The sequence below is a fragment of the Manacus vitellinus genome, unplaced genomic scaffold (genome assembly GCF_001715985.3).
Source record: "Manacus vitellinus isolate BGI_N305 unplaced genomic scaffold, ASM171598v3 scaffold_4_pilon, whole genome shotgun sequence".
Lineage (NCBI taxonomy): Eukaryota > Metazoa > Chordata > Aves > Passeriformes > Pipridae > Manacus > Manacus vitellinus.
The window spans coordinates 31,469,941-31,489,211 of NW_021940604.1; the positions used below are offsets into that span (position 1 = coordinate 31,469,941).

At 38.3% G+C, this 19,271-nt stretch overlaps 1 protein-coding gene across 1 annotated transcript; it reads left to right on the plus strand.

Annotated features, from left to right (window-relative positions):
- The first annotated feature begins 6,179 nt into the window (after nt 1-6,179).
- RRAGD (Ras related GTP binding D) lies at nt 6,180-18,933 on the plus strand. The gene is made up of 6 exons (XM_008929952.4): nt 6,180-6,475; nt 6,894-7,093; nt 8,058-8,172; nt 12,515-12,657; nt 14,428-14,576; nt 16,462-18,933. Exons 1-6 carry the CDS (start codon nt 6,233-6,235, stop codon nt 16,611-16,613), a joined length of 1,002 nt encoding a protein of 333 aa, XP_008928200.1. The 5' UTR covers nt 6,180-6,232; the 3' UTR covers nt 16,614-18,933.
- The last annotated feature ends 338 nt before the right edge of the window (nt 18,934-19,271 follow it).

Genomic DNA, 19,271 nt, shown 5'->3' on the forward strand with positions numbered 1-19,271 from the left:
CCGGGGGTGGGCGGTGAGGGGCCGGGCGGAGCGGGGATGCTGCGGAGGTGACCATGGGAAGGGCCGGAACGGGGACGGGGTGCTCGTGGGGTGCTGCCGTGGGGTCAGGGAGAGCAGGGAGCTCTGAGCCGGGAGCAGGGCAAAGGCTGACAGGTAGCAGGAAGCGTTGGGAAAGAGGGAGGAGGCAAAAGGAGTGCAGGCAAAATGTGTGTGTGTAATCTCTCTTCAATATTCTCCATGTCTGGGGTGGGAGTTATTAGTTATTAGAGGCCACAGCCTGATGATGTGGCCTGAGTGTGCCAAGGAGGTGGGGGGTTGGGTGTCAGGCTATAAAAGGCAGCTGCCACACGCAGCTCTGTGTCTAAGGCTGCTCCGCAGCTGCGAGTGTCACTCCCACACTGGCAGGCTCTGCTAAATGTCTCCTGTCCGTCTGTCTGTGCATGTGGGGACCCACGTTACTCTCTGAGTATCTGTGTCAGTATGGATGGTGATGCTATGAAGGACAGGCTTACCAGGAAAAGTAGTCTCATTCAATAGAAAAAGGAAATGCCAGCTCAGCCTGTTGCGTTCATTCAGAGCCTGAATTCATTCTTCTGAGACATATTTCACAAAGGAGCTTGGAGAACTCTCAGTATCTCAGGATGAAAAAAGAATTGCTTTTTTATAAGAGCATAATAAAAGGCCACGTGTTTTAAGTCTACTTTGATATTAGCATGCAGAACCCTTCTCGTTAAAGGCTGAGTCCTACAGGCTGCCATGGGAGGTGCTGCATTGACTAATATAATTCTGGGGAGGGGAGGAAGGTCAGTGCTTTGAGTATAAGCCTTCATGGTTAAAAGCTGTGGGAATGCTAGAATGTAAGAACTGTAGCTGAGACTAAATAAAGTCTTACTTGAACCTGCTGAAGAACTGCCTTCATTTTGATCCAAAGAGAATATATTTTAATGTGTTTCTTTAGTGCTGAACTAACACAGTATTTTCTGTAAAGAAGTAATCCATATTCTGTCCTCAGAGGAATTTGGATATTTTTCAGTAGGAACTTTGTTAGACTTCAAAAAATTTCAATTGCGTCTTCATAGTAACACCAGAATATTGTATGTAATGGAAACAAATCTTTACATCCTGAATAGCAGGAGAAGACAGTCCATGTAGAGACATTTTTTACACAGGATTAAAACAAAGTCCATTTTAATAGTCCAGATCCCCTGGCTTTCTGTTTAATTTGGAATTCTCTGGAGAAAGAGGCCTAGAGCATCAGAAATGGAAGGGTTGGGATTTGGGTCTGTGTATAGTGTAACACTGGGCTGCAGGGCAAGGGGCTTTCCTTTTCCCAGTTTCTGTCCTCTCTCTGGAGTATCTGTACAGCAAGTAGTCCTAAATTCAGTGTGACAGCCTCTACTTTTCCACAAAGAAAGAATGGAAAGGGCAGTATAAGAAGAACAGCTTCAGTGCATGGCTGTTGAAAGTGAAGCGAGAAGTCAGGCTTTAAAGTAAGATGATAATTTCTTCTTCTAAGCATGAGGAAGATTTCAAAACTTCACATTGGTCATCTCTCATCCCATACTGGATACTTGTCTCTAGCCTGAATGCTGAAACCATGGCTCTTGTCCTTCTCTTATTTTTACTTTACACACAGGGTCATATTCAGAGACCTTAAAGCACTAAAATTTACATAAAGCCTAGTCGTATTTTTTTATAGATGCAATTAAAAAGTATTTAGAAGCGGGAAACCCTCTGCAGAGCATCCAAGGAAGTAGCTTTAAGACATACCATTGCAGAGTGCAGCACTTGTGGCAGCATGGAACTAGGTCTTCTGGTTCTGAGTATTTTCTTTAGCCACAGGAATTTCCTTCCACCAGGCATTTCTGTGATGTTTATGAACCTACAGTAGCTGAACAGCTTTCTTCATTGCATATAAGCTTTTTCTACTAACTCTTTAGGCTCAGGCCATCTGTTAGCGTTGAAGGTGTTCATTGTATGTGTTTTGTAAGGCTGTTGTCTTGACAAAGCTCTAAAGTGCTCCAAATACTGTAGTCACAGTAGTACTGGAAATGCTACAGGATCAATGGCCTTGAAGGTGAGAGTGGAAAGTTTGGGACTGCTAATTCTTCTTTACAAAAAATGGTTAAAACTTAAAAATAATATAACTGCCTTGGTGGGCAGAAAAAATCATTATTAGCTGCAGTACTTCAAAACAAGACTTAGAGGCTTGTTACCTTATGGACATAACATAAGCTAAATAATTCCTTTTGGCTTGATGTCACTTGAACAGGTAAGCTGTGATGCTTTATTTGGATGTTTGAAAGCTGGTGAGATCTACAAATATACCTTTGAATGTGACATCCCATCACATATGCCTGCAAAGCACTGATAGTCACCAATTGCAATTGATCTGGAATTCAGGATGGGCTTCAAAAACTATTTTAGTTATGAATATATATCTCTAATAGCATAAAGGAGATGTTAAAAGTATGCATCTTGGTGAGACAGGTCAGGACTACTGAGGGCAGTTCTCAACTCCTCAGAACTGTGCTCTTCTGCATGTTGCAGTGCCTGCAGAATGCACTCCATAAGCAAGGACACAACTGCAATGAACACAAGTTTTGTAAGGAATTGAATGCTTCTCTGTGGGGAAAGTGCTTTTGGGTTTGTTGAGTTTCATTTGTGAATACTTCAAAGGATACGGCCTCTAACCAACATGGCTTCTGTTTTTTATGGCTGCTTAGAAAAGTTGAAATATGGAGGGCTGTTGATATGCATGTTGATATGAGATTGGCATTTTACAACACTTTTTGCAAAAGTGAATTAAGCAGGAAATGTGTTGTATCTCACAAGAGAGAAAATTATCTTTCCTGTTACAGAATAGAGAAGAGTTTAGTGTTTCTCTTGGGCATATTATGATCTCACTTAGTAACCTAGTCTGGGAAGTTGCAGTGATACATCTGCTGGCATTTCTATGGTAAATTAAAAAAGGAGTTGTCATGTACTCCTGCAGAGGAATGTGGGCAGGCAACGCATCGTCCAATTCCTTTACATATAAGGTAATCTCTTAACTCTCTCTGAGAGGGAAGTGCTATAGAAGCCTTGCTATCTAGTCAGGTTTGGATGATACTTTTACATTTCCCTGTCTCTGAACTGGCAGAATTTCAAAAGCTAAATAACAGTCTTACTAGCAGAAGAGCTGGTCTTCATTCTTCTCATAGGTATCTCTGTTAGCACTTGCAACTCTATTTTTTTTAGTATGGTTTTAATAGAAAGCAGTTTCTTTCCAGTAAGCATTAAAATCCATGAAAATATAACAGCCTGGAATAATTTAATACAACAATGTAAAACTCCAAGTTATGTAAAATATTTCTTTAGGTATATGTGAGTTTTTAGCCTGTTTCTGAAAGAAAAGGGAGTTTTGTATTTAGGTTTTGGTTGTCACATCAATGGTCAGAACCTTGGAAACTACTGTCCAACCAAATATGAATGGACAATGTCTCAAAAGATTATTAAATTCCCACAAATCTGATGAAAACCGGCATTCAGAAGAGAGGGGAAACCTAAATGAAGTGTCCTCAGAGGGATGGGCGAGCAGATTTGTGTGTTCTTCATGGCAGCAGCTGGCAAACCAGTGTACACGTGTACGTGGTTTAGCCAACCAGCATATGCTGAGCTCCAGATCAGCCACAGCATGTCATATCTGTTATTTGGAGGATATGTCATAAGACACACAGGAGGAAGTTGGTGTTATTGTGGTTGGAAGAGGAAGGGGACACAAAGTACAAATCCATAGTAAATTAGACTTTGTAAGTTCTGATGTGTACAGAACAAACAGGAGGTTTTTTAATTTTTTGAAACATGCAATAAAATCTCAACCAGAAGACTCTTCATTATATGCTTTTATAAAGTCCATGTAAAACATTATTTTCCCTTCTAATGGCCAAATTGCATGATGTGTGAATATATGCATGCTAATGAAATTGTCATTATGCATTTGGCAGCTGCGGAAAATTTGTGCATTAAAGGACAGAGTGGGATGGAGGAGACACCATTAAATATTGTACCTTTGGTTTGCTTTCTTGACACAACAACATAAAATATTGCTACATTGTCCTAGCGAAGATGTTTATTATTTCTCTGTAGGTGCAAAGTATTGTAGGCACATGTTGCTGGCAGCCACAGGAGACCATCACTGTTCAGGTTGATAGGAAGAGCAGAGCAGAGTTTTGACTGCAGTTTATTACTTCGTAAATTTCTTGTCTGTGGATCAGCAGAAGTTGGCCATTGCTATGTTTGGAGGATGAGATTCTTACGGAGTTACTTGTCGCTGTTCTGCTTGAAGGAGTTTCACCTGTGCACTGCTCCCACCTGGCAGTGTTTCATATGTGATAATTGACAAGACCACAGTAAGTGGAAATACCTGCCAAGGCATTCCTAACGTCCTAAAATGAAAAAGACAGGATCCCACCCATAATGAGCTGAAAACTCCTGTCTGTCACTGGTGAGACTGGCACAACCACTCACAAGCCAGTAGATGGTGCCAGGGGATGTTTTATGCTAACACCTTCAGTTTGAGAAGCCTTAATTCTCTGTAACTCAAGCTCAGGAGGCACAAACAAACCCGGGCAAGGTTCTGTGCTGTCCTGGCAGGTATATTCTGCTCTTGTGTTTCTGAAAGTTGTCAGTGAGGCTTGAGGGACACAAGAAGATGGATGTGGTCACCACCCCTGCGTGCAAAACATGCTCCTAGGCAAAAGATTCCTTCAAGCTTTCCATGTTTTTTGGCCCATAAGGCTATGTAATAAATTGACAGGTTCAAACTGTTGTTGCTGAGGTTTCTTGTTTCGGATTTTCATACTTTGGGAGTAAAGCTGATCACTTAACGTATGCAGGCCATATGCAGAAATGATGCATGTGAATAAATGTGTGCCAATTTTCTGCAATTCCAAAATTTATCCCAGCAGAAAAAGAGAAAGAAAGGCAATTAAGCTGTGCTCTGAAGTATGTTGAATAGTCTGTAGTGCGGTGAGTGGGAGGTCTGCCTGACTGCTAATATGTTTAGCTTATTGTGTGATCAGTATTTTAAACCTGACCACTGTGTACTCTGAGCCATACTCTGTGGATTTATCATTGACAACTCAGTTTTTTGCGTTGCTTGTGTTTGACAGTGTGGACAAAATATCACAGAGGCGTTTGAAACCCTTTTATATCTAAGGACGGTGCTGTTTTCACCTCAGCACCAAAGGACGTTTCAAAGTTACAGACCAACTAAATGCAGCAACTGAGACTACTGTAGCTGTTTTGGTTAGAGATACCTGAAGCTAAAGTTGGTGTAGCTGCAGGTATGGATAGCTTTACATTCATGTCCTTACAGATATAACAGTATAGTTTACTCCTGTAACTACCTTTATGTAAGTTATCAGCACCAGAAAAAGTAGTACCAGTTTCAAACTGTTGTAGGTACCACAATGAAATCACTGTGTTCTCAGGCCTTTGTTTTGCAAATAGGCAGATGATGTGCTCTAATCTTATTTATTGGATAACAAACCTTTACAGATTGTAACACAAATTTTTCAACAGCAGGTGAAATTCTAAGCACGTTAGAAGAGAACTCCTCATGAGCTCAGTACTGTGTTGTAAGTTCCAACATAGAAGAATTGTGTGCCTGCTGAGTTGTCATCTTCCTGTAACTCCTTGGATGTGTGATTTCATTTATTTATTTATTTATTGGTTGATTGATTTTAGAGGAAGGAAGCCCTCAGGTAGCCTTAGGAAGATTACACAGAGGTACTTAATCGTATGCCTTTCTTCCAGCAGTGTTGTGTGACTATCAGTTGACAAGGGTATTTGTTATCAGATGATACTATTTTAAAGAAGAATATGCATGGGATAGTGTTAATTAGAGTAAATTCAGGTATTTTAGGATATCTCTGTGTGAAAACACATTTTTCACATACAAATGGAGTAACCTCTGTCTTAAAGGTGAGAAGTAGATTTTCTGATAGTATAGCCTGAAGGGCAAATAATTCAAGTTGAAACGCCTGCAGCACTACTCTCTAAGCTTAAAAATTGGTAACATTTGCATAAATCCAAGTGAAAATATCATGGAAGTAAATGTCAAATGCATGTTTTCTGGCAGTTACTAGTTACATTGCCGTAGTATAATACTTTTCTTTTTGTGTGATTTTATTCAGTTTTGGATTTCAATGATCCCTTCAGTACTGAAGTTAAGCCAAGAATCCTGCTCATGGGATTGAGAAGAAGCGGGAAGTCTTCCATTCAGAAAGTTGTCTTTCACAAAATGTCGCCGAATGAGACTCTCTTCTTGGAGAGCACAAACAAGATCTGCAGAGAGGATGTTTCCAACAGCTCCTTTGTCAACTTTCAGATATGGGATTTTCCTGGGCAAATTGACTTCTTTGACCCTACGTTTGATTATGAGATGATTTTCAGAGGCACTGGAGCACTAATATTTGTCATTGATTCTCAGGTAAAAAAGAAAGGGGGGGCTTTAAGCTACTTTTCTCTTTTCTTCCTTTAGCAATAGACAAATGGGTTGGAAAGCATAGATTTTTTCAAAGCAAATAAATAATCTGCATCACAAACACATATTAAAAGAAGTCATTAAAACTTGAAGAGTCACTTGGCTATTTTTAATCTCTCTCTGCAGTATGTTCAGAAATTAACTAATTTGCTCTAACATCTCAAGGTTCTTGTTTAGATTCTTAAGTGCTGACAGCATAAGATTGGTGCACATGCTAGATGTAGGCACAGGCTTCTACTTATAAAAAATAAAAGAATTAGGCTTTTGTTAAACTGTAGTATTATCTAAAAGTAAGTATCATAAAATGTATTATATCTATTTTAAGATCTTTCCTAAGCTGTAGCTCTTGTTTTTCCTTCATTAGGATGATTATATGGAAGCATTAGCTCGGCTGCATCTTACTGTGACCAGAGCTTATAAAGTGAATCCAGATATCAACTTTGAAATCTTTATCCATAAAGTAGATGGTTTATCTGATGATCACAAGATTGAAACACAGAGAGATATTCACCAGAGGGCAAATGATGACCTTGCAGATGCTGGATTGGAGAAGATTCACCTCAGGTGAGAAAACTTGCTGTGCTGAGAATCCTAAAGAGGAGAGCAGCTTATTTGACAAGTTACCATTTTCTGTTCTCTTGAACTAGCAAGCCTTTGATATATGAAGGAAAGGGATAATCAGAGATACTTTAGCTCAGGTCGAATGCAGTGTCTTATTTCTAATTGCTGTCTTGGAAGGAAAGATGGAGAGATGTGCTTAAAAGCAAATGACAAGTATGCTGGAGTCCTAGCAGTTTCTGCTGCAGCTGCTGTCTTGAAATAAGTTACTTGGACAGTGGTAGCAATCAGTAGAGTTCCAGCCAATAGAGTGTATAGGCCACTACATCATTTATGCCTTCTTTGAAACCTCTCTGCCTTCCCAAACACTAATCCTCACTGCTGCAGCCTGCTTGGAGCCACTTGGGAAGACAGGTCCTGTATCTTTGCCTTATGTCTGCTGATAAAGAGATTATTGTAGCAGAAAAATAGTGGACTTCTGCAGACTGGGAACTAGAGGACATCAAGTTGTCATGGCTTCCTTAGCACTTTAGGACCAAGTACAAACATATTAAAAAGAGAGACCTGCTCCATGAAAATGCTAGCTCTTTAGAGCTCTTTACTTGACTGCATCATTGCATTGATAAATGGGTTCACAACTTTCAAAAAGTAGATCACAACACACATACTCAATAATACTCTTCTACTTCAATTGGAAAAGTATTTTTTGTAAGAATATCAAGGTGGGACTTGCATCATGAAATTCTACATTCAGGTCTAGTTTTTCAGAGTCTAGGGTTTGGGGTTTTTTTCTGGTATAGAGATGGGAAGTCCTGTGCTTCAATTGTAACGTGACATTTGGTCACAGGGAGTAATTGCATAAGTGTAGGCACTTACTGTTTGACAGTGTTTCATTTCACTCATATTATGAAAGGTACATCATGTTCACAGTATGTGGCTAAAAGGAAAATGTGGTGACATTTTTTTCCAGCTTTTATCTGACAAGCATATATGATCATTCTATATTTGAAGCGTTTAGCAAAGTGGTACAGAAACTGATTCCACAGCTCCCAACACTGGAAAACCTGCTTAACATCTTTATTTCAGTAAGTACTTATTATATACTTTGTCTGTAGATCTGGCTATGTCCAACATGCATGTTCAGATACTCTTTTCACTGCCTTCTGAGAGATCATGAGCAATGTGAACTCCCAGAGAAATTATCAGAACTTAGTTAAAATGCACGTACATGCAGCTTGGCCTCACCTCCCTGTCTGTTAAACAATGTTGCTGAGCTGCTGCGATATAGTATTTCCTGAATCACATAAAATGGGTACACAGCCATCACTTTTCTGCTCATACATTAATCTGAATATTGCAAAGGTCTGTGCTGCATGCATTTGTTTAAGTTGTACTTAAAATTTGTATGGATAAATTCTTACAGGAACATAATCTAGTCTGACCTCACATGTAGAACTGTCTACAGTGCTTCCTAGAATTAATTCTACTTTGTAGAAGAAGAAAAGTTTCTCATGTCTTGAAATTTTTAGAGCCCACCACAACTTTCACTGCATAGTTACTCTGAAGGCCAGTTAGGGAGCTTTGGATATTTAGTGGCTTGTTACCACTGTGGAGGCAATGGCTTGCTCCGCTCTTCCTGTATGTCTGATCCTTCCTTTCCTTTGTACTGGTTCTGACACTCACCTATTCCATCATGGAGTCACTATGACACACACTAATGCACTGTTTAATTTAGTTAAAAGCAGATCATGGAGGAGTCAAACATGCTCTTGTTTTGGCACGAGGTACAAGATGGGAACATGTAGCAATGAGCAACGGGGACACAGTGAGTAGGTTGTGAAAAGGGAAAACTCCTTGTTTTAGTGGCCATTAAATCAGATCACAGTGGCTTCTAAAACTGCACCCTTTCTCACAGTATTCTAATTTTTTGCCTTGCATCTAGCATTAATTTCTCAAGCTGCAATTTCCAAGCAAGATATTTTATTGTGTCTTTTTGTGATTTTGACATAATGAAATTATTTAATGTCATTCAACAGCCTGTAAGATAAAATTAGACTTCACAGTTTCTCAGTGTAGAGTGTGAAAATGGAGAGAGAAAAAAGTTGGATGTCAAAGGCAGAACTAGGATTAGAGGAAGGTCTTTCCAAAACTTATTCTCTTATTACTAAGCAACAAATTATGCTGTTTCATAATAAATGGTTTGTTACAAAGATCTATTTCTACTAAAATAGCTGGACTGTATACTAGTTATCGTCCAGTCTCAAACTCCACTTAGGACAGAAAAGTAATGAAAGAATGATGACAAGTTTTGGAGAAATTAGATACTGAATATGCTACAGTCTTAATGAGAAAGCTGTCTGAGTGATGGTACTCCTTGTGCCAGAATCACCTCAGTCACTCATATTGTGAGTCAGATCTCTGTATGAGGTCTCCTCACTGTTTGGAGTTGGTGAAGAATTTGTATGAAATCACTACATGAATTGATCACAAGCTGCTTCATGAATGACATGACAGTTGCACATGTGTCTGGAACACCCACTTCCAATCATGTCTAGAATATCAGGTATAATTTGTAAGGAAGAACAACTATTTCGGATGAATGGGAAGTCCAAAAAGTGAGAGAAGTGTGCTTATTTCCCCTGTTTGGTAGGGGAAAGAATCTCAGACTGTTCCTTGGCTCCAGTCTGTGAGTAACCTGGAGCTGGGTGTAGCTGCATCACTGTCCTCATGCTTCCTGTCTGTTTTTACAAGCATCTTCTGTCTGTGGACAGAGAGACTTGGAATGACTATTTGCAACCACAGGAAGACTAAACATCCTTCTCCAGCCTAGAATTAGTTAGCGGGTGCCTCTTTACCTTAGCAACTTATTCACAACAGATCTTGACATGGATTTTGGTCATGCCTTACCTCAGGAAGCCAGTGTGGTGGATATCAAAGTGTGGGTGTATTCGTGTTCTACTTTCAGTTTTGCAGCAGTATTCATGAGGATGTGCTTTCCTTTATGCCATGGGGACTTCCAACACAAAAAGCTGAAGATTACAGAAATAGATCTGTGATCACTCTTAAGTTCACTGCAGGCTTTTGCCTAAATTTATACTACCACAGTGTGTGAGCTTGTGTGTTTGAGGAACCATCAGTGTGATAATAGTGCTTCTACATTCTTTAATGTAGCTGCTTTTAAGTCATAAAATAACAATTGGGCTGTACATTCATGTAAATCCTACCTAACATACTTATCAACTTCATATTGAAGGATGCCTGTTTCTTAATTACCACGGCCTTACCAAGCAATCAAGTTGTGTGACAATGTGAATGTGGATTTTTGTTTTAGGATTGTTTGGTTTGTTTTGAGGGCTATTAAAAAGCATGTTTTCAAAACAAACAATTAATTATTATGGTAAAAGCAAAACTATGTACAGTTCTGTTCATTTAATGATTTAAATTTTGTAATCAGTAAATTGAAATGTAGTACTTAAAATTAATTCATGGAATCTGTTTGCTGTAAGGCCTGTTTAAATAACTGTCCAGAATTCGTTCCTAACTGTATGTGACTGGAGATATTCTCTTAAGTTCTTTCAAGAATTGCTTTTTAGGACCAAATCTTGGCTTACTCTTCATACTTTCAAGAAAGAAAACGATAGGCCTGTTTACTTAACCTAGGAATTGGAGAAATACAACCAGTTTTACTGAACCCACTCTATTTAAAGAATAGAAACTGCCTTCTACATCATCACACCCAGTATAGTTGAGAAACATGTTTGAATTTCAACTGTCTTATGGTTTTTACTTATCCAAAATAAAATCTCCTATATTCATTGCAGATTTTTCACAATGACTCTCTTGGTTCAGATTAACCATGGAAAACTCTTACATCGATTCAGAGTGCTTGATAGAGCTTCTAGCATGTTGCATGTAGCACATTGCATCTTCTCTGTAAACTGTAGGGTTATGCCAGAGAGAAGCAGTGCTTATTCTGACATTGCTCTCATTGACATCAATGTCAGCCTTTCATTGAGCTGCATAAGGCCACTGTTGGCCTTTTTTTCTCTAATAAGGAACCCACCTGCTCTATCTTATCGTCATTTTCCCTGAATGAGCATTAATGATGTAATGTGTCTTTGAATAGTACTTTTTCCCACCTTTTCCTGATTTTATATAACATGTAATTATTGTTTCTACAATTTCGGTCTTTTTCCTCGAGTTTTTCCTTGAGAATTTCTACGTATTTCAGGAAATACGGAAAGCAGAGTCATCACTTTAGTCTCTTAACTATGTGTTAAACAGTTGACTTAGAAAAGAAAGAAGATAAAGGAAAAGTTCTGTAACTACAAAGGAAGTTGAAACTATTAAAACTCGTTAGGGATTTTCAGTGTGGTTTTTGTTAGTTACAAAACTGCTCTGGCAGCAGTCCCAAACCATGTTAAAAAGAGAAGCCCATATATGGAGACAGTTCGGTTTGATGGAGAAACTTGCTGTATAGGTGGATTCCGAAGCATATCTTATAGTTTGAGCTTTAGCACTGCTGGGAAATTGCCCTTTTTTTTTCATGCTGGGACAGCTGCCCAGGTGTAATCCCTTGATATCAGCAAGCAAGGCTACTGTTTTCAGTTAAGCAGTACACATTTTTTTTTCCAGGAAGCAGAGGCTTATGGCAGTTGACCTTATCTGCACAAAGAGTATGAGCTAGCATTCCTGCTAGCCTCTCAGGGCTGTGAATATGATACATCTCCAGTATGGAGAGAGTCTTAATCAGCTTGGCAGGATGTCAGGAACATAGCTGTCATCACTTTAGCAAGCCTTAGCATTATAAATATGGCTTTAACCACCAATGCTACATGAAAGGTGAATGCACCATCAAAATACTGGTCTTTGTGCTGTGATCCTAAAAGATGTTCTACAGACAGTAGAACAGCTACGGACCCCAATGAGAAAATTTTTTAATTTCCTTGAGAAACTTGTTCCTGAACTTTACTGCCTTCTTTGTGCATCACCTTTTTCTTTCCTTTGTTTCTACCTTCTTACATGTCCAGCTAGAAGAACTTTAAATCGTGGCTCTCTTTTTATGTCCATTGCTGCAATCAAAAATCCAAAAGCTTGAAATTGGAAGACTTTTTTCCCCTACCCCTGCATTTTCCAGTGAAAATAAATGTAATCTCTCCAGGTGTGTTCCTGAGAGGGGAACTTTGGGAGTGTAACTAGGCATTGTCTGCTCAGAGGCAGAAATTTTTGGAAGGTCAGTGAGCATTATGGTTTGCTACAAATATGACAGTGCTGTATGTACAGTTCTTTCAAAATGAGCTTGATTGCAGTTTAACTTCTACTTCTTTAGCCTAGCTTTTTGTATAATAGGCAAGGGAACAAAAAAGCTTGGTGTTAATTTGAAGACTTGGCTCCCACTTTATTTTTCTTTTTTCTTTTCTTAAATAGAATTCTGGGATTGAAAAAGCATTTTTATTTGATGTAGTCAGTAAGATCTACATTGCAACGGACAGTACTCCAGTGGATATGCAAACTTATGAGCTCTGCTGTGATATGATAGATGTTGTGATTGACATTTCTTGTATATATGGGTAAGTAAACTGTGAATGTTTTCCATAAAACTCTGTACCTAGAACCTGAATATCCTCAAAATTAGAGTAATGTGGGCATAAACAACAATGTGCAATTTGTCAGGACAGGGGAAAAGCAGAAAACAAACGGCAGGCTTCTGAGGTACAGATCCCTTCCCAGCAACAAGCACAACTCCCTTCTCAGCCTTTTTTATGAACATCATCTTCTTTCTATTCTAATTGTACTTGGAGGAAAGAGTTGGAAGAAACCAACTTAAAATGAAAGGAAACATTATCTTTTTGTTCTGCGGGGACAAAGTCAACAGAAGGATGCATCCTGTTTTAAAATATATGGGGCCATATTTATTTTTGTTTAATAGCTAGTGGCCTCTAATGGCCTCAGAGAGTTGCTTCACTCTTGCTTCAGTTCTCTATTTGTCCTCTTTTCCCTACGTGACTTTTCTGGGGTTTTTTTTCAATTTCTCCTTCTAATACATGAGCAACTGGAGATCTCCTGGGGTGTCATGTACATTTTCTTGCAAGTTATGTTTTCAGTGGCTTGGCTCTTGGCCAAATGTAATGCCAGCCATTCCAGGGAAAGGCAGGGGCACATTAAGAATTAGTGCATCAAGTTGCATACACTTGGAGGTCCAAGCACAGCATGGTTAGAGTGTGGTAGACTTTGGTAGCTTTGCATTTGTATCCATTGATAGACTTCCTGCACTCTTGGAGAAAGTACCAGGGAGAGTCATGGTGCAGATGTGCAATAAGCTTTAGAACTTCAAAAGAACAACAAATTGTTGAATACCTTTCTAAAATGTCTGATTGTGCATTCTACCGTGTTTCAGAATTTGTAGTAGTCACTTCAGTAACTGTATAGGAACTTGTTTTGCAGAGATATAAAATAAAGGATGCTGATTTTTGTACCAAGAAAGATGCTGCTGTGTAGTTCAAAAGACTGTGCATTTAATAATTGTCCGTACAGCACTACTTGTGGGCCTCTTTATTCACAATATGTCATGCCACCACCGTCTTTGTGTAACCATTTAGCATTTATCACCAGAAATCTGCTTGCCGTTTTTTTAGCTACAGACTAAAGACATGATATTACAATTCATTTCTTGTCCTCTATTTCTGGAGCATCTGTGGAACTTGTAGTTTTAATATATTATTGAGAGTAATTGTTCGGTGAGGTTGGTAATAACTATCCATTTAACAATATCTGTGTGTGCATTCAGGAATGAGGATAAAATTACAAGGCACAAAAACTAATACAGTGATCATTATGACACATCATCTGTGAAGGGGAAATCTCTTTTCATGATATGATGTTGCAAAAGTCAGCATCTCATGAGCAAAGTCTCATAATGTCATAAACTATCAATCAGTTGCCACTGCTCAAGCAAGGTTTCTCAATACAGTACACTGTTTCACGTGTTTTAGATAAGTCACAATATAGTGCATTGATTAAAAAAACCCACCAGCATTATGGCAAGTGGTTGGTAACTAACAGAGGAAAAAATAAGGCTCCGGTTCAGGCACTTGGCAATCAAACAATCTGATTCTAACTGCAGGTCTAAGATTTGGTGTGTGATTGGGTAAACGATTTAATCTCTTTGTCTTCTTAGTTTACGAAGTGTGTAGTTTGAAGAAGAGTCTCCCTGAAAGGTTAAAATGAAAATTTCATAAATTTTAAGATTATTTGGTGAAAGAACTAATGTAGGACTACTTTTGTTGGCTCATCTGGTGGCTTATCTTTTTATGTTTATTTGTTTGAATATTGCTCTTTAGGCTTAAAGATGATGGCACTGGAACTCCTTATGACAAAGAGTCAATGGCAATCATAAAACTGAACAATACAACTGTCCTTTATTTAAAAGAGGTGACAAAATTCCTCGCTCTTGTTTGTTTTGTCAGAGAAGAAAGCTTTGAGAGAAAAGGTATTTTTCCCTTTTCTAGTAATGCATTGCTTTTCCCTTCTATTAGCAAGTTAATGAATAACTGTGGTTGTTATTAGCTGATAACACTCTCTACCTGTATCATAAAGGTAAGTACAGCCTGATAAAGTTTACCTAACATGTTTAAAAGCATGAAGTATTTGTGCTGACATTAAGATAGGATGAAATCATAAATGTATTTGACAACTTTCTGATACGAAATCATTTGAAAATTTACATCCAGTGCAGTAAAGCTTCCATCTGCAACAGCAGAATGTTTCAGTTTCTCTTGGCTGACATTGATTTTTACCTGTTGACACCAGCGTACACATTTAGAACAGCTTGTGTGCCATAACCACGGGAAAATTATTGAAACTGGCTGATAGAAAGAAACATGTTCTTGCTTTGCTTATATCTGAAAGGGGGCTTTTGGAAAGTCGCATGTTTAGACCTAGGCAGCTTTCATATTTTGCAGTTAAAGTGTTTAAAATTCCTTGGTTATCTTTCTGACAAGGGACAGGGTGAATACTGAAAGCTTAGTTAATGATCTGTCTGCTTACTGGCATGATGTTCACTGAGTTAATGGTCTTAGTGAAATGTCCTGAGATCAGAACTCATCAGAAGAACAAGCTGTGATCTGGGCTTGTGTTCCCCATCTTGTGATATTAATTCACTAGTCAGTGTTGGTGTGTTTGTAAATACAGCACTCATACCGTGTCTGCTGGGCTGCTTGACAGGCCATTGAGCTTTTTATAAAACTTCAGCTCATCAAATGTCTCTTTCATACCCTTACGTCTTTTATTACAAATGAATGTGGGATGTGGTCACTTCCTTTCTCTGCTGTAAGCATAAGATGTGTTACTTCCACATACCTACTAACAACTCTGTTTGCGAAAAGACACCACGTTCAATAAACACCCATTAGGGGTTGTCCAAAACTGCACTAAGTTGTTGTGTCTACATAGTTGGGACACTTCATAGCTTGCACTCTATAACAGTACAGTTCTATTATAACTTTTCACGCCTGTTGACTTCCACATAATATTTGGTCTGGGAGAGGGAAAATAATTCCTGGGAAGAAAAATCACAAAGTGTAATACAGTGGATTTTAACCACTTACAATACCTGTAATATCCTGTTAGGGAAATTGAAGTGAGAAACACTGCAGTATTTGAGTTAAGAAAGCTTATGGCGTTAACATTGAATGAGGTTATTGTGGTATTACACAATTGTAGCACTCAGTAAGTCTTTCGATTGACTACCAATATTGCTTTACAGCTTTTCTGTGGGATCACATTAAGCCCACTCACATGCTAATGTTATCTTACTGTTACATATGTATGTAATCTAACAGCATGTATATTGTGTTACTTTCAATTACAAAGTAAGATGAAGTATAGATGGCTGAGATTTGGTAATATTTCTATCAAGCATCCATTTCAAAGCTGATGTATTGTCAAAAAAATGAAAATTCTTTGATTACTAGATGCTACTTATTTTTATCACAGTTATTCTGTAAAGCAGATTTCCAAGATGGCACCATATTTTATGAAAGATTTCAGTTTTTCTTCTAGTGTATTGAGCACTTCTTCAAAGCCCTTTATAAGTTAAAGCTTAATATCTTCCAATGAATTTCTTTTTGTTTTCTCTTAAAATTAATAAGTATATTTAATATTGGACATAGTATCAAGCTATAATGCTGACTGAGTTATTTGTATTTATCAAATGTGCTTTTGCTTAGTGCATTAAAAAATGCCTGGACAGTTCACTGAATATGACCTCCAGAGAGAGTATAGTATTTCACTAAATGTAGAATATGAGCAATTTTTTCATTACCTAATTTGTATGAATGTCTTTATTAATATGTAAAACATTTCTGTCTCTGTAGGATTAATAGACTACAATTTCCATTGTTTTCGAAAAGCCATACAAGAAGTATTTGAAGTAAGAATGAAAGTAGTAAGATCTCGAAAACATCAAAGCCACATGCAGAAAAATAAAAGACCCACTCCCAATGGGACACCAAGAATGCCACTGTAACCGCGGTTTTCTGGCAATGTGGCAAGCGAAGTTTTTATGAAGTTGATGTGACTTCTGCATCTCATTGCACTGAGTGAAGAGGAAAACAAACGGGACTGATGTATTATATGACTTTTCCCTCAACGTTCAGAAAGCACTGTTTAAATATTTTTATCCAATCAGTTTTTTTCATATAGTGAGCACTTTGAGCAAAACGTTGTGTATATAAACATTGAGGTGAACACTTGTAAGAATTTTCTTAATATATGCTGTAAACCTTTTTCATGCCATATTAAGAAAAAACAGCTGTGACAGAAATACTGGGTACATAATTTGCACTTTTTCATGTTTTCCTTGTGGAGTTGGACTTTGATAAACTTAGTTTTTATGGTGATTTTGATGCATGGTGTCAGGTAAAATGTATGCTGTAGTTTATTTACCTGCTACAATCAAATTGGTTAGTAAACAATTAAGAAAACTTGGTACAATGCCTTTTAAAATTTGTGACAGCTAATACCTAACATTCATACAGATCTAATTTCGTATATTTTTCAATTTGTAAACTGAAGAATAATTTTGAAGTATTACAGCAATAAGCACCTTACCAGGGATCATAACTGGTAGGTAAATACTAGCTTTTATAAAACAGGCTTTTGGCCAAATTTCATCTGGAGTTCTCCATAACACTGGTCATGCCCTCTCTTGGGTCTATTTTTATTATTTACCTCAGCATATGCCACTAAAATACCTTTCTATAAAGACAATTGTTTTGTAAAATGGCTCTATGTTGCACTGGTATTTTTATAAGGCTTCAGAGAAGTGTGTTGTATTTGTAAGTTGAAGTTACATTGCTAAGTTTGTCTTGAGAGCCTACACATGTACAGTTGGCACAGTGAAGACTCTGTATGTATTTCCACCCTGACGTTCTGATGTACTGATAAGAAGTCATAAAGATGTGAGCACTGGGTTCTGATTCTCTCTAACAGGGGTCCATCTGTGACTGAAATCAAGAAGAGACCATTAAAATGAGGACTGGACAATCTATCTGCTGTAGTAATCAGCATACATCACTACTTTTTATTTTAATATTGAGTATGGACAGATTTACCACAGGATTGGCCAGGACAGCAGAGCACTCTCAAACATAAAAAGAAGTAACACTTGCTTTCCAAGTTCTTTATCCAGTGTTTTTGTTTAATTAGTGATACAAAATTATAGTTCCTAGTCAGAAGAGCAACTCTTTTCTTTTACCAGTCCCGCTACAAACCAATTGCATGCACAGTCATGTTGTTGGCGGCTCTTGGGAGTGGGAAGAACTTGACCTGGATGGAGCAGCTTTCTGTACGCCAGAAACCGGTTACGTGAGATGTACCTTTTTCATAGCTAATCTGCCACCAGCTGAGGTAGCTCTGGAGATGGGGGAAGGTTGAATTTGAAAGTTTTTGTCTTAGCCAAGGTGAGGCATAATGCTGCGTGTCTTTTAGTGAGTTATGAGCCCCCAGAGTTTGCTGGCTTCTGTTGAACAAGGAAGGGTTTAACCTGTGGTAGGCAAGGCTAAGTTGTGGTTTGGATGCACATACAGAGTTGCTGTATGCTATATGGGCACACCTGGAAGCTCAAGTACCATACTGAATACACGATTTGGGAGAGCCAGTTGGCATGAGTGCAAAGGCTCTTCACACAGACATCTGCCAAAACAGAGAACAGTAGTTTCCAAACCCTTTATTGCTGCCCGATTCACATGGCTTTGCTTTTTAGGAACAAATTGGCACTATTGAACATACGTGGAGTTCTTAGGAAAAGATGCTAGTCAATAGCTCCATCAAGACCCACTTGATAAGTAATGCAGTTCTAGGTGCTCAGGAAGGTAAGAAACATTGATAATAGTGAAAAGTACTGGTCTTGGTGCCAGTGTGAAGGATAGTGACAGCAGCTGTAGAGTCCAAATTCCTTTTGGTGCTGTTACCACCTGTCAGCTTAGTTGAGCACAGCTCTTCTGACCAGCCCTTCAGTTAACGTAATGCAAAGCTGTTTTCAGAGTTCACCAAAGCAGTGGTGGGTAAGAGCTACCTTTTGGCAGCTTTCCAGTCCGCAGGACTTTCATTGAAGGGCTGCCATAATTTCTGGCCATGCATTTGTCTTTCAATTTGTTGAGATCTACCACTTGGTCATAGTCTCTGTCCTTCTCCCTTCATTCCTTCAGGTGTAGGTGACTGTGTGGGACTAAGAACACCTACCAAGCGGGGCCAGACTTTTTTTTCTTTTCTTTTTCTTCTCCTCTGTGTAAACAAAGTATCTCATCATAATGGCTATGGTATGAATCATAACTGAATGTAGCTTCCATATATTTGGTCTGAGTTCTATACAGTCATGCATACCCTTGTATTAGAGATTATCAGCTTATTCAAGAGAGTGAAGTTAGCTCTTATCATCCCTTCTAGAATTTGGAATAGACTATGTTGCATAATTTAGTGGAGATGATGTTAGCTAATGCATAAAATTTCTAATTGGATATTATCAGAGTAAGGATAATTTTTATCAGATTACTTATGTTTCAAATATAATTATAAAGTTGAATGCTAAAAATGCATTAGTTTTACTATTTAACTTTGTTATGTCCAGGTTAGGTAATAACTCACATGTTTCACTTCTGAGTAATTTTCTAATTAGTACCTCAGA

Bases quoted from the DNA above. Each gene is read 5' to 3' on its own strand.
- RRAGD (XM_008929952.4), top strand. From the start codon at position 6,233: ATGGGATTGAGAAGAAGCGGGAAGTCTTCCATTCAGAAAGTTGTCTTT. The intron at 6,476-6,893 runs GTAAAAAAGAAA...TTCCTTCATTAG, and splicing joins TATTTGTCATTGATTCTCAG to GATGATTATATGGAAGCATT. The intron at 14,577-16,461 runs GTATTTTTCCCT...CTGTCTCTGTAG, and splicing joins AGAAAGCTTTGAGAGAAAAG to GATTAATAGACTACAATTTC.